This window comes from Chiloscyllium punctatum, chromosome 1 (assembly GCF_047496795.1).
Source record: "Chiloscyllium punctatum isolate Juve2018m chromosome 1, sChiPun1.3, whole genome shotgun sequence".
Taxonomy (NCBI): domain Eukaryota; kingdom Metazoa; phylum Chordata; class Chondrichthyes; order Orectolobiformes; family Hemiscylliidae; genus Chiloscyllium; species Chiloscyllium punctatum.
Genome location: NC_092739.1, coordinates 42694947 through 42708139, shown reverse-complemented (window position 1 = coordinate 42708139; position 13193 = coordinate 42694947). Strand labels below are relative to the sequence as shown.

General features: G+C 39.6%; 1 protein-coding gene across 1 annotated transcript in view; it reads right to left on the bottom strand.

Moving 5' to 3' along the window:
- Nucleotides 1-254: 254 nt before the first annotated feature.
- The window catches only part of ppef2a (protein phosphatase with EF-hand domain 2a), a 64745-nt gene continuing 51806 nt past the window's right edge, over nucleotides 255-13193 (bottom strand). The window contains exons 13-18 of the mRNA XM_072549469.1: nucleotides 12556-12741; nucleotides 9955-10097; nucleotides 6268-6374; nucleotides 5266-5429; nucleotides 3568-3655; nucleotides 255-1760 (exon numbers count right to left, since the gene is read on the bottom strand). Coding sequence (XP_072405570.1) covers nucleotides 1579-1760; nucleotides 3568-3655; nucleotides 5266-5429; nucleotides 6268-6374; nucleotides 9955-10097; nucleotides 12556-12741 — 870 coding nt within the window. The 3' untranslated portion in view covers nucleotides 255-1578. The remainder of the gene's footprint in view (nucleotides 1761-3567; nucleotides 3656-5265; nucleotides 5430-6267; nucleotides 6375-9954; nucleotides 10098-12555; nucleotides 12742-13193) is intronic.

Genomic DNA, 13193 nt, shown 5'->3' with positions numbered 1-13193 from the left:
TTGCAATTCATGGACCAGGACTTCCTAATCCCTCTGTTCTGTAGCTTTCTGCAATCTTTCTCCATTTAAGTAAGATTCAGCTGTTCTATTCTTCCCGCCAAAATGCATTACCTCTCAGGTCCTGCTTCTCGAATCATTACGCATTATTACCGTGCTTGTGTGAGATGCCATTTCTTCATTCCTGAAATGAGATGTGTTTGAGCTGTATTGGAATATTCTTTTGTCAATAGCAGCCACCAAAACATGACCCAAGAAATGTATATTTTTGGCACTGAAACTCATGGTCATGATGTTTTTTTTAATAAAAGAAGCTGATAAGTACATAATATGCAAATGATTACTGACCCATTCATCCAAACATTTCATGATGTGTAATGATTGTATTTCTAACAGTAAATGTACAACTAAATTTGCCAGGAAATCCAAACTATTTTGCACAGTGAGTTCAAAAACAGATGTTCTGTACTTTGATGAAGTATATTTGTATTGTGCTACAGAAACCCATCCATCGTCACCATAAAATGACTGATAGTAACTTTATCAGAGACATGTAGGGAAGCAGATTAAATGAGTTTATTGTCCTCATTTTGTCTTTAGCAGAGTGGTTTAACTTCAAATGTAGTATGTTTTCCAACCCACTGTTGTCAATTTTTGAAAAGGTATCTTGGCAGAAAACACTCACTTTTAAAGAATTGTATGTGTTCATGCTTAAATAGTTTTTAAACCTGCTGTGATCTTTGGCATTCTCTCTCATATATGCACTTATGTACACACACAAGAAACAGGAAAGGAGAGTTTTGCAGCTGTAATATTAAAACCAACGGTGAGGACACTTAATTCATGCGATTCAAAGGTCAATTAGAGTTCCTTTACTCGAAGAAGTAAAGTTGAGGTGAATCAAGATGGGTGAACCACAAGAGTTGCGGATTTTCTTGACGCAGCAAAACGATTCTTATTGGTTGGAATGTAGTTTATTTTTGGTGAATACAAGATTCTTTCCAGAACAAAGTTTCATTGAGACTTGTTCTTGAGGCAGGCTTAGCTGTTGGCCCTGATGTTAAAGCAGATTGTCAAGGGTTCAGAAATTAAAACTGTTCAGAAAGGCAGATGTGATTTGGTCATGTGACATTGTCCATTGTTTTGTCATTTAAGACAAGTTAGTGTTTATCTATCAAAATCCATTGACCATTTGAGTTAGATGGTAATCACTGCCACCAGCTTAGTAATGATGAGCATGATACATCTCCATTACTATCAGTTCAAGTTCAGCAGGCAGCATGTCTACTGCTCTGTGTTTCACTGTCCATGCAATTTCTAGTTGAGAAGTTGCACCAAGATGATTGGTTTTGCATTTTTCCTTGTAATTACTGCTGGAAGTTTCCAGAGCTGTAGCCAACTTGCAAATCATCTGCAGTGACCATTTTGATCCAGAAATGACCGTTTTAAAATTAAACAAAGCATGTTTTCTTTTCTAACAATCCTGTTTTACATCATATCAACTTGACATCTTCCTTTTTAATTCCTTGCTTAATTCACCAAACCCAAGGGGAAATTAGCAGCAAACTAGCTTCTCCAGCTTTAGTAACTTGAGCTGTCAACCAGACGGAAAGCCTCAAGGAACTCATTAATGTCTATACTTCCATCCTTGTTGAAGTCCATACTGCGAGCCAGGTCACCAATGGCTTTATCACTAACATCAATGTTAAGGTGAGAACTGAGGAGTTTACAAGTTTTTTGCAATTCCTCGAACGTTATCAGACCTGCCATAGACATGAAAATGGACAGTTTACTTTGCTTCCGGGATAGAAAGCAACAAGTACAATTTCTAAATGATTACTGTAAAAAAGCATTTTGTCTTGTATTTGTCTGAGCAGTCCATGAGAAATGTGAAGAGAAAGGTAAAAATATATACTTCTAATATATATATAAAATATGCTGTATGAGAACAGGATGCTAATTGGTTTACAAGTCAATTGGTGTTACGATAGAGAATGCATCAGTTAATGATGAGTGACAGTTAATTGCCAAGCTTTGTTTATGTTTTAAAGCAGGCAGATTAGCTTTCCCCTGAGAAATGACCCAGCAAATAGCTGTTATCTATTCTGGGTTTGGTTACCAGGTTGTTCAGTTTCACATCCCGATCATTTGTCCAGCAATAAATTATTTTAATTATTTAGTTTCCAGTTTTCCTGAAGTGTTATTCAATCCACTTAGAAGGACAAGGACAGCAGATGCATGGGAACACCACTACCTGCAAGAAGTTCTTCAAGTCACACATCATCCTGACTTGAAAATACATCACAATCTTAACTGTGTCAAAATCCTGGAACCCCCTTGCAGCCCTGTGTACTTGCACCAGATGCTGATCAGCAGTTCCAGAAAGAGACTCACCTCGTCAAGGACAATTCAGCGTGGTCTGTAAATGGCCTTGCTAGCAATATCCACAATAAACATGGTGCAAATTTTAAAAAAATTCTCTCATGGCACATGTGTGCTGGCTGAGTCAGCATTTATTACCTGTCTCTCGTTACCTTTGAGAAGGTATGATGAGATGACTTTTTGAACTGCTACAGTCTGTACTACAGGTAAATCCAGAATGCCATTAGGGAGGGAATTCCAGGATTTTGAATGGGCAACAGTGAAGGAATGGTGATATATTTCCAAGTCAGGTTGGTGACTAACTTGGAGAGGAACTTGGAGATGGTTATGTTCTTATGTACTTGCTGCCCTTGTCAATGGAAGCTGCTGTCTAAGGAACCTTAGTGAGCTTCTGCTGTGCTGCAGCTGCTACTGAGTGTTGTTGGAGGGGTAGTGGATATTTTGGATCTGGTGCCAGTCAAAAATGGGCTGCTTTGTCCCAAATTGTGCCAGGCTTCTGGAATGATGTTGGAACTGCACTCATCTGAGCAAGTGACTTGTGCCTTTTAGATGGTAAATAGGTCTTGGGGAGTCAGCAGATGAGTTACTGGCTGCAGTATTCATAGCCTCTGGCCCTCTCTTGTAGCCACAGTATTTATATGGGTAAACCAGTCAGTTTCTCGTGAATGGTAACCCTCAGGATGTTGATTGTGGGGGATCCAGTGATGGTAACACCATTGAATGTTTAAGGCGGTGTTTAGATCGTCTTACTGATGATGGCCTGGCATTATTATGGAATGAATGTTACATGCCACTTGTCAGCGTGAGCCTGGATATTGTCCAGATCTTGTTGCATTTGAACATGAGCTGCTTCAGTATCTGAGGAGTTGTGGCTGATGCTGAACATTGTGCAATCATCAGTGCTTCTGACCTTATGGGAAGGTCATTTATGGAGCAGCTGAAGGTAGTTGAGCCTAGGACACTATCCTGAGGAACTCTGAGCTGAGGTGACTGGTCTCCCAACAACTACAGTGTGTTAAATATGATTCCAAGCAGTCAAGGGGGCATTTCGGTGGATCAGTGGTGAGCACTGCTGCCCCACGGTGCCAGGGACCTGGGTTCGATTTCAGCCTTGGGCAACTGTCTGTGTGGGGTTTGGTGGGGGGTGGGGGTGGAGATTGGAAGGCATATTTATAAACAGGCACTTACCAGAGTTGTCACTGTCAATAATTCTGAAAATGGTTTCCAGGTCAGACCTGCTTCTGTAAAGCATTTCCAGCAAACTAGGTTGGACATACTGCGAAGGGGAAATGTGCATTTTAATTTTTAAACAAAACTGCCAGATGAATTAGTCTCTGTGACAAGATGGACGTGTTTTTTAAAACTGGTCACATCTGTCTGGCATATTGAATTTTGATACAGGTATCAAACTCCCTATGCATGTGAGTAGTTTTCTGTACAAACTCTTAAAATATACTTATTATCAATTAGTTTTTTTGTTTCCCCTGTCCTACCCACATCAACAGTAACAAAGCCTCCTATACACACACATCTTTAAAGTGTTGTTTTCAAGTTAAATAGCAGTGAAATATTCTAGGTAGAATGTAATATGTAATCCAAAATAAAGCAGCACATACACAGATTTTGTGACTGGAATGCTGTGTTGAGCATGGATAGGGTGAATAGCCAAGGTTTTTTTCCCCAGGGTTCAGGAATCCAAAACTAGAATGCATAGGTTTAGGGTGAGGGGGGAGATTTAAAAAGCACCTGAGAGGTAACATTTTCACACACAGGGTGATATGTGTATGGAATGAATTGCCAGAGGAAATGGTGGAGGTAGGTACAATTACAACATTGACAAGGCATCTGAATGGGTATACGAATAGGAAGGGTTTAGAGGAATATGGCCAAGGGCTGGCAAATGGGACTAGGTAAGGTTGGGATATCTAATCAGCGTGGATGAGTTGGACTGAAGGGTCTGTTTCCATGTACGATTCTAACTTGTCGAGCACTGGTCCTGGATGAGTGCAAAATATTGGTGGTGAAACTATAGTAACTGTATTTTGGCCCTACCACGAACTTGCTGCCATCACCAGTAATTACCTCTCTGGCTTTAGTTTGAGGTCAGTTGTTTGCAACCCTGATGTACTTATTCACCCTGATCTGAACTGTACCTTCACCACAAACAGAGTCTATTTCAATTCCATGACATTGCCCATCTACAGCTAAATTCCTCATCCATGCTGTTGTCACCTCTAGACTTTGCAATTCCGAAGCTTTCCTGGATGTGTTCTATATTCCAGAAATATCAGCTTGTGCAAAACTCTGCTAATCATATCCTAATGCTCATCAGGCCTTACTCATGGCCCTTGTGCTTGGTAACTGATATTGGTTCCTGGTCCTCCAGGACTTGTAATTTTAAATTCTCATCTTTGTTTTCAAGCCCTTTGATGGTCTAATCCTTTGAATTCTGTAACCCCTGCATCCCTCTAAAAACTCATACTCCTCCAAGTCTGACCTGCTCTGACATGCTCCCTTTAATAAATGTGCCTGAAATCATCAACTTCCAAGCTCTGGAATTCTGACTCTGCCCACTTCATTCTCCTTTCTTATCAGCATGTTTTAAGTTTTCCTTTCTAATATCCTATTATTTAATTCATCCTGAATACATCTGCAAGTGTACCATTGCTCAGCCCACTTGAGGTCCACACTGGGCTCACTCCAGAACCCTACTGGATCTCCATGTTTTCCTATTTAGATTCTTATGGTTCAAAGTAGTTCATCTTATGCAAAGTGTTTAGAATGCCCAAACAGACAATATAAAGCCATGCAAGTATGCAAATTTTGTTCTTTCTCTAGATAATCAGTGTTGCATTCTTACAGTGTGTTGCGAAACCCATCTCTTACCTGTGCAATGGGTTTCTCTTTGGCAAGATCATCGAACCATAAGTAAAAATTCAGAAGTCCATTCGGAGCACTGGGCACAAGTTGCGATCGCAAAACACGCCACGGCAGTCCCAAAGCTAAAGTTTCCTCCAAGGCATCTGCCCAGTCATTCAGTGATATTTTACCTATGGATTATTGTAAGACAATAACAATTAGCATCAGTTTACTTTACCAAAAGTAAATATTGGTACATTGAATAGATGTTATTATCTTAAATTTGGGGGATTGAATATGGCAGCTGATGTCTTAAGGGACCTCTCCAATGATCATTTCTATATTCACAGTTTGAAAGTTACATCACACTGTAAAGTTTTGCTATAAATTCTGTGTGTGTTAGGATTGAGCCCTCCACTATCACCTGATGAAGGAGCGACGCTCCGAAAGCTAGTGTGCTTCCAATTAAACCTGTTGGACTGTAACCTGGTGTTGTGGGATTTTTAACAGCGGAAAGAAAAATTGATTAACTGTTGCACAGTACAGCATTCACTCTGTAGACAGTTTGTATTCTCTCAGCACCACAAGAAAATGCATCTAGCTCTGAGTGGCTTGGTGTTAAGTGATTACATTTATGTTTGCTTAAGGTAGACATCATATTTTTGAATGAGCTTGTTTAGTATATTAGACTGAAATAGTTTGAAATCTGGATCAACTTTTAAGAGACACAACATTCTTGCTTGTCGAATAATTTAAATTCACTGTGTAAAACATCTGATTTAGAATCAAGTCCTTAAAACTGCAGAAGAAAAAACTGCTCTTGCATCTTTGGCAGATCTTGGTGATGCAATATGATACTTAGTAAATGTTAATGTTCTTCAACAACTTCTAGATTTCTGTTGCATGCTTGGAGTTGGTTACCAAAGAGGAAGGGTTGGACCATCATTCAGCTTTGTCACCAATCTAGTCACCAATCAAATTATGTGAAATAAATCACTATCTATTTACAACTGAACTTTGTAACCCTACCTGTTTTATTCTTATCATAATGCTCAAATGCACTGATGAGGTCTGATTTATGAGCAAAAATCTTCTTCCGCAGAGCTCCTAATGCTGATCTCTCAACTCTACTCACTCTGCATAAAGAGAGTTTCTGATTAGAATGTATTTGCACATCAAATAATGTTTTGCTAAGTTAAATACAGTTACAAGTCGATATAAATTAGAAGTCTGATAAGAATGGTTTAATCTTGTGAATTTATACCAAGCAATTGCAATCCGTTGTCATGGATATTGTTGAGCTTATTGAGTGTTGTTGGAACTGCACTTACCTGGGCAAAATGTGGAGAGAATTCCATCTCACTCGATTTGTGTGTTGTAGATAATGGAAAGGTTTAGTACAGCAGAAGGTGAGCTATTGACCAGAATATACTGAGCCACTGGCCTGCTCTTATGGCACGTTGTTTATCTGGCTGATGGTAATGCCATTGAAAATCAATTGGAGATGGTTAGATTCTCTTTACTTGGAGATGGTCGTTACCTTGCATAAATGTTACTTGCCACTTTTCAGCACAAGCCTGAATGTTGTCCAGGTCTTGTTGTAAATGAGCATGGACGGCTTCAGTTTCTGAGGAATTATGAATGAAACTGAACACAAAGCAGTCATCTATGAATGTCTGATCTTATGATAGAGGGAAGGACATTGACAAAGCAACTAAAGATGCATAATTTAGTACATTATGCTAAGGAGCACCTCAGATTTAGGTGACTGACTTCCAATTACCACAACCATCTTTCTTTGTGCTAGGTATGACTCCAACTACCAGAGAGCTTTTTCATTGACTTCAGTTTTTTCCAGATTCCAAAAGGCCTTAATGTTAAGAGCAGTCAAACCCATGTCATTTCTGACATTCACTTCTTTTGTTTATTTTGGGATCAAGGTCAGTAATGAGATCTGGTGACAAATATTCCTGTTGGAACCCAATTGAAGCATAGGTGAATTGGGTTTTGCTGAGTAAACACTGTTAGTGATACTTTCCATCACTTTGATTGGTAAACTCAATTGGCCGGGGTGGGAAGTGGTGGGTGGAGGTGGTGGGGACAGAAGCGGGCATAATTAGCCAGATTGCATTTTCCAGCTTTTTGTGAACAGGGTATACCTGGGTAATTTTCCATGTTGTTGACCAGATGCAACATCGTAACTGTATGAGAACAACTTGGTTAGGGGTGTGCTCCCTTCAGTAATACACATCTTCAGCACTATAACCAGGATGTCATCAGGGCCTATAACCTTTGCTGAATCCAGTGCCTTCAGTTGTTTTTGATGTCACGTGGAGTGTACTGAATTGGTTGGAGAAGGGTTAGTCTTTGTGGAGGTGAGGATGTCACGAAGAGGCAGAAATGCATCATTCATTCAATACTTTTTTTTGCCAAAGGTGGTTGAAAATGTTTTGGCCATACTTTTGCACTCAAGTTAACAGGCTCAGCCATCTTTGATCATGCAAATGTTTCTGGAGCCACCTTTTCTTCCAGTTAGCTGTTTAAGTGTTAACAGTATTCATTAATTATTTGAAGGAAAGCTATCTAAGAACATCTTATTTTAAAAATGAAACTTTTGAGTGTTTAGTTTAAGGCTAAGAAGTTGAATGTGCGTGTTGATCAGTGTGCATGAAAGCAATAGAAAGGTGTTCTTCTGCACATGTGTTATATCTCTTATGTTCTTTCAAATTCAGGATGCATGCAATATTGAGAAAGATGCTGGTTAGATTTTCAAATCCTCTTTGCCTATTTCTCACCTCAAAAATGGGTGGCTGGCAATTGAGAGTGATGTAGGGTAACCTCAGTGGTGTTGAAGGTCTTCCTGATTTCAATACTTGGGTGATTCTGTAAATAGAAGAGTAACCCATTCTCTTGAAACTGATCAGAGGCTGCTTAAGGATGTAAATTTGTTTTCTAGTTATTCTTTCATGGGATGGGGTGGTGCTCCCACTCCCACTCCCACTCCCCTTGAGCTGAGTGTCAAGCCACACCATGGGGTGTTAGGAATCAACCACATTGCTTTGGGTGTGGAGTAATATAGCAGCCAGACCAGATAAAGATGGCAGATGTTTTTCCCTAAAGGATATGAGTGAACTACAAATGGTTTTACAACAAGCAAAGGTTGCTTTCCAGTTTTGATTGCTGAGACCAGCTTTCAATTCCAGATTCAATCAATCAATTGATTATATCAATCAAATTCCAAGTCCACCAGCTACCTTGGTGAGATCCAAATTCAGCTCCAGGTCATTGGCCACAGCTTCTGAATTGCTGCTCCTCTGATGTCACAACACCATTGTCTCCTTTTCTTGGTTAGTTCCCACGTTGTGTGGATGATCCTAGTATCAATTTTTAGGTCGTTTCAGGTAGTGAGTGGACAAATGCTGAAGGCCTGTATCGCAGAACTAGAAACTCCTCTCGCCAAGCTGTTCCAATAAAGTTACTGCACTCACACCTATCTGATAAATTTCTCCTGGCCACAAAAAGCAGGACACAGATACAGAGTAGCATAACCAGCAGTCTTAAATGGAGCTTTAAGTTCCCTTTAGCTTCACTGAGAATAACAAAACTGCTTCAAAATTCACCTCTGTTAGAAGGTAACACCTACTTACTTACTGCTTTAAGGCAAAGGTTTCAGTTGCGAGCATGATATGGAGAGTGTCTTTCTTCATCAAGGAAATAAAAAGGGAGGAAAGAGAAATGTACAATTCTGTTCAGAAATCATTTGCCATTTCTACCTTCTGGCCCACCCCACAAACGTTTACTTTCTATTTTAAATTTGTGCATTTTTCTCAGATTATCCTATTACCAGAGTGTGATGAAAATAAATATGATACATCTGGCTACAGAAAAGTACAGAAAAGTAAGCACAGACTACTTTTTAAACAGTGAGAAAATTCGTAAAGCCAAAGTACAAAGGGATCTGGGAGTGCTAGTCGAGGATTCTGTAAAGGTCAACATGCAGGTTGAGTCTGTGATTAAGGAAGCGAATGCAATGTTATCACTTATCTCAAGAGGGTTGGAATATAAAAGCAACATTGTGCTACTCAGACTTTATAAAGCTCTGGTTAGGCCCCATTTGGAGTGGCACTGGAAAGTGTCCAGCGGAGATTCACACGGATGATCCCTGGAATGGTAGGTCTAATATATGAGGAATGGCTGAGGATCCTGGGATTGTATTCATTGGAGTTTAGAAGATTAAGGGGAGACTTAATAGAGACATACAAGATAATACATGGCTTGGAAAGGGTGGATGCTAGGAAATTGTTTCCGTTAGGTGAGGAGACTAGGACCCGTGGACACAGCCTTAGACTTAGAGGGGGTAAATTCAGAACAGAAATGCAGAGACATTTCTTCAGCCAGAGAGTGGTGGGCCTGTGGAATTCATTGCCGCCGAGTGCAGTGGAGGCCGGGACGCTCAATGTCTTCAAGGCAGAGATTGATAGATTCTTGTTGTCTCGGGGAATTAAGGGCTACGGGGAGAATGCAGGTAAGTGGAGTTGAAGTGCCCATCAGCCATGATTGAATGGCGGAGTGGACTCGATGGGCCGAATGGCCTTACTTCCACTCCTATGTCTTATGGTCTTATGGTCTTATGATGCTGCTAGACATTTTGCAAAGTATTGTTGGATGTACCTCTAACATTTAATATGAGAATGTATTTGCAAGGAGTTTACATACCTTTGTCTCAGGGTTAGTTTCCGAGTACTTTGGCTAACTTGATACTGTACAAAATGAGGAACAAGGTCAGGGCCAAGTTTCACATAAGCTCCTTTGTTACTGCCAATTTCATAATAATTAGAAGCAGAAAATATGGTCAGGACCTATTAGTAAGAAAAATAATTACAATGTAATGAAGGATATTCATGTGCAATCCTGCCATAGAGACAAATTTTGGACAATTCGAGCACCACTTCAACAATGAAGAAAGTTGACTGAGCCATTTCTTTCTAGGGAGGGAGAATGTAAACACAATTATATGCATCAACAGTAAGGAAATGCGAGAATCCATTATTAAGGATGTGGGAACAGTGCTCTTAATGAACCATATGATGAAGCAATAGATTTATGAAAGGAAAATTGTATTTGGAAAATCTGCTAGAGCTCTTTGTTGTAGCTGGGAAGGTACATTGGGTCAGTCTCTGGATCAAGTGTATTCAGATTTTGGAAAAAAGAATTGCAGAGGTACTACAAAAGAGATTATTAAATACACTCAATGCTTATGAATGAGAGTCATATATTAATACTGATTGAAAATTGGTTACAGTTGAAACCAAAGTAGGAACAAATGGGTACTTTCAGGTTGGTGGCCCAGAATTAGTGGGCTACTGCAAAGAATCTGTGCTCAGTACTCAGTTATTTACAATCTCTAGCAATGACTTTGATGAGGAAACCAAATTTAATGTGTCCAAGATTGTTGATGCAATAAAGTGAGATAAAAAAAATTAAGATGTGAAGATGCAAAGAGTCTGGAAAGGGGCATCGACCAAATAAGTGAATGAAAAACACTGCGGCAGATGGAATATAATGCGGGGAAGTGTGAAGTGAGTCACTTTGGAATGAAAAATAGAAATGCTGAATATTCCTTGAAGTGATAAGAAGCAGGGAAGAGTTGGTATTCAGGGGAACCTGTGTGTTCTTGGACATGAATTATAGGAAGTTAACACATGGGTACAGCAAAGCAATTGGGATGACAAGTAATATTATTACAAAGTGGTTGGAGACAGGCGTGAAAAAGTGCTGCTGCAATTGTATATTACCGTGTTGAGACCACACCTTGAATATTCTGTACATTTTTGGGTTCCTCACTTAAGGAAGGACATACTCACCTTTGGGGGTAGTGTAAAGATGGTTCACTCGACTGATTTCTGTAATTCAGGGATTCTCCTCCAAGGAGAGATGGGGCTGAGCAGGCCTAAATACCCTGACATTTATAATATGGCAATAAGGTGCGCTCATCGAGACATCTAAAATTCTTAAGAGGCTTCACAGGGCTGTTGGAGCAAGATGTTTCTCTTGGCTGGTGACTTTAGAACTATGAGTCACACTCAGAATATTTAGGTATCTGATAAGTAGTAATGTCTTAACTCAAAGGGTTGTGGACCATTAGATTTCTGTAGTGCAGAAAGGTGTCTTGTTGAGTGTGTTCAGGATAGAGATCAACAGATTTTTAAGGAGCCAAGAGATAAGATGATCGTGTAGGGAGGTGTGGTTGAAGTAGAAGATGAGACATAATTATATTGAATGTCAGGCCAGGCTTGAAGGATCAAATCACGTAATCAACTCCTATTCAATGTATGTATTCTGGGATGGTGTTTGTTGGCATAATTAATCGACCAGCCACCAGCCATCTATTTTCACTAAGTACAAAGAACAAAGAAAATTTACAGCCCAGGAACAGGCCCTTCGGCCCTCCAAGCCTGTGCTGATCAAGTATTTTTTTTCCATTCCTTCAATGCACGTTAATGTTTGTTGTGATATTTGGGGTTGGGGGAAGTAATTTCTCTTGCAGTGGTAATTACAGCTATGTAGGTAACTGGTTTTATGTTGTGAGTGTGTGCTCAATTGTAATGTGAGTGCTAAAATCAAATATTTGTTTATTCATTATATCCATCAATACAATCGTGAAAAAAGTCATCAGTGGCTCATAACACAACTGGAGCAGTTGAGAGGTGTGAAGAATGCTATATAAATGTAAGTGTTTCTTCTTCCTATAACAGATGATCTGATTAAATATGAACCTTCATTCTCTTTGTTGTGTTGCACTATTCAGTTGCATATAATGGGTCAATTTCCTAAAATTCAGAATAAAGTAGTCCTCTGTAGTCTGAAGTTGTGTGATCTGATTTATTCTCTTCAACATCCCAGTGTTTGGGAATTATCCTTACTGTCAGATAGCCAAAGAACTGCAGATGCTGGAAACCAGAAACAAAATTTAAAAAAATGCTGGATTACCTCAGCAGGTCTGGCAGCATCTGTGGAGAGACAGCACAGTTAACTTCAGTTCTTAAGAAGTGTCTCTGGTCCCGAAATGTTAACTCTGCTTTTTCTCCATAGGTGCTGCCAAACCTGCTGAGTTTTTCCAGCAGTTTCTGATTTTGATCCTTACCTGTAGAAACGGTCGTTACTTAGTTCTGTGGCAGTTAGTTATACTGGATCTGTGACCAAGACATTGTATTAACGTGAAGCAGGTAAAACGATTACTGCCAGACAAAATGTAAGTACCGAATGTCTTTGTTGTACTGATACGATTTCACAGGCTTCGTTGAGATTTATCTTTACCTTTTCATTGTGGCAGAACTCATAGCCCTCCTGTTTACACTGATGGGACCTGATCAAGAGCTGTAATTTGTGTTTCTGTAGAATCTTTTCAGTCACATCAGGTCCAAAGTAGCATCCACCTCCTCTGACTTTATTTGGGATACAACCTTCCTGATGCATTGGGTCACTCCATAAGATGTCCACAATCTCAACAGAAAATAAAATACATTTTTCAGTCCCACATTCTTAAACCATTTGATTTATTGATGTCCCTTTCATTGGACTAATATTCTGGAATTCCCTGACATTATTATAAGAACAGAAAGATGGTTCTAATTCAAAGAGATCGTCATAGTTCAAACAGAAGGTCACCCTTTGTAGAGCATCTATAATGGAACAATTACTGTTAGCAATGCCCAAGTCCCATTAACAATATTTTTTTTAAAATGAAAACATTAGGAGATGAAACATAGAACTGGAGAAGCCATTTGGCCCATCAAACTCTCTGAGCCTATCCTAGAGGCCACTCATGACCGAGGGGTGATTCAGCAATCCTGTTTCGAGTAGGGGTGGTATCGAATAGAAAATTCTGCACATGCACTGATGCTTTATCACTTTCTGAATGTCATTTAAACCAGTCAGCGCTCAGCAACGAGGAA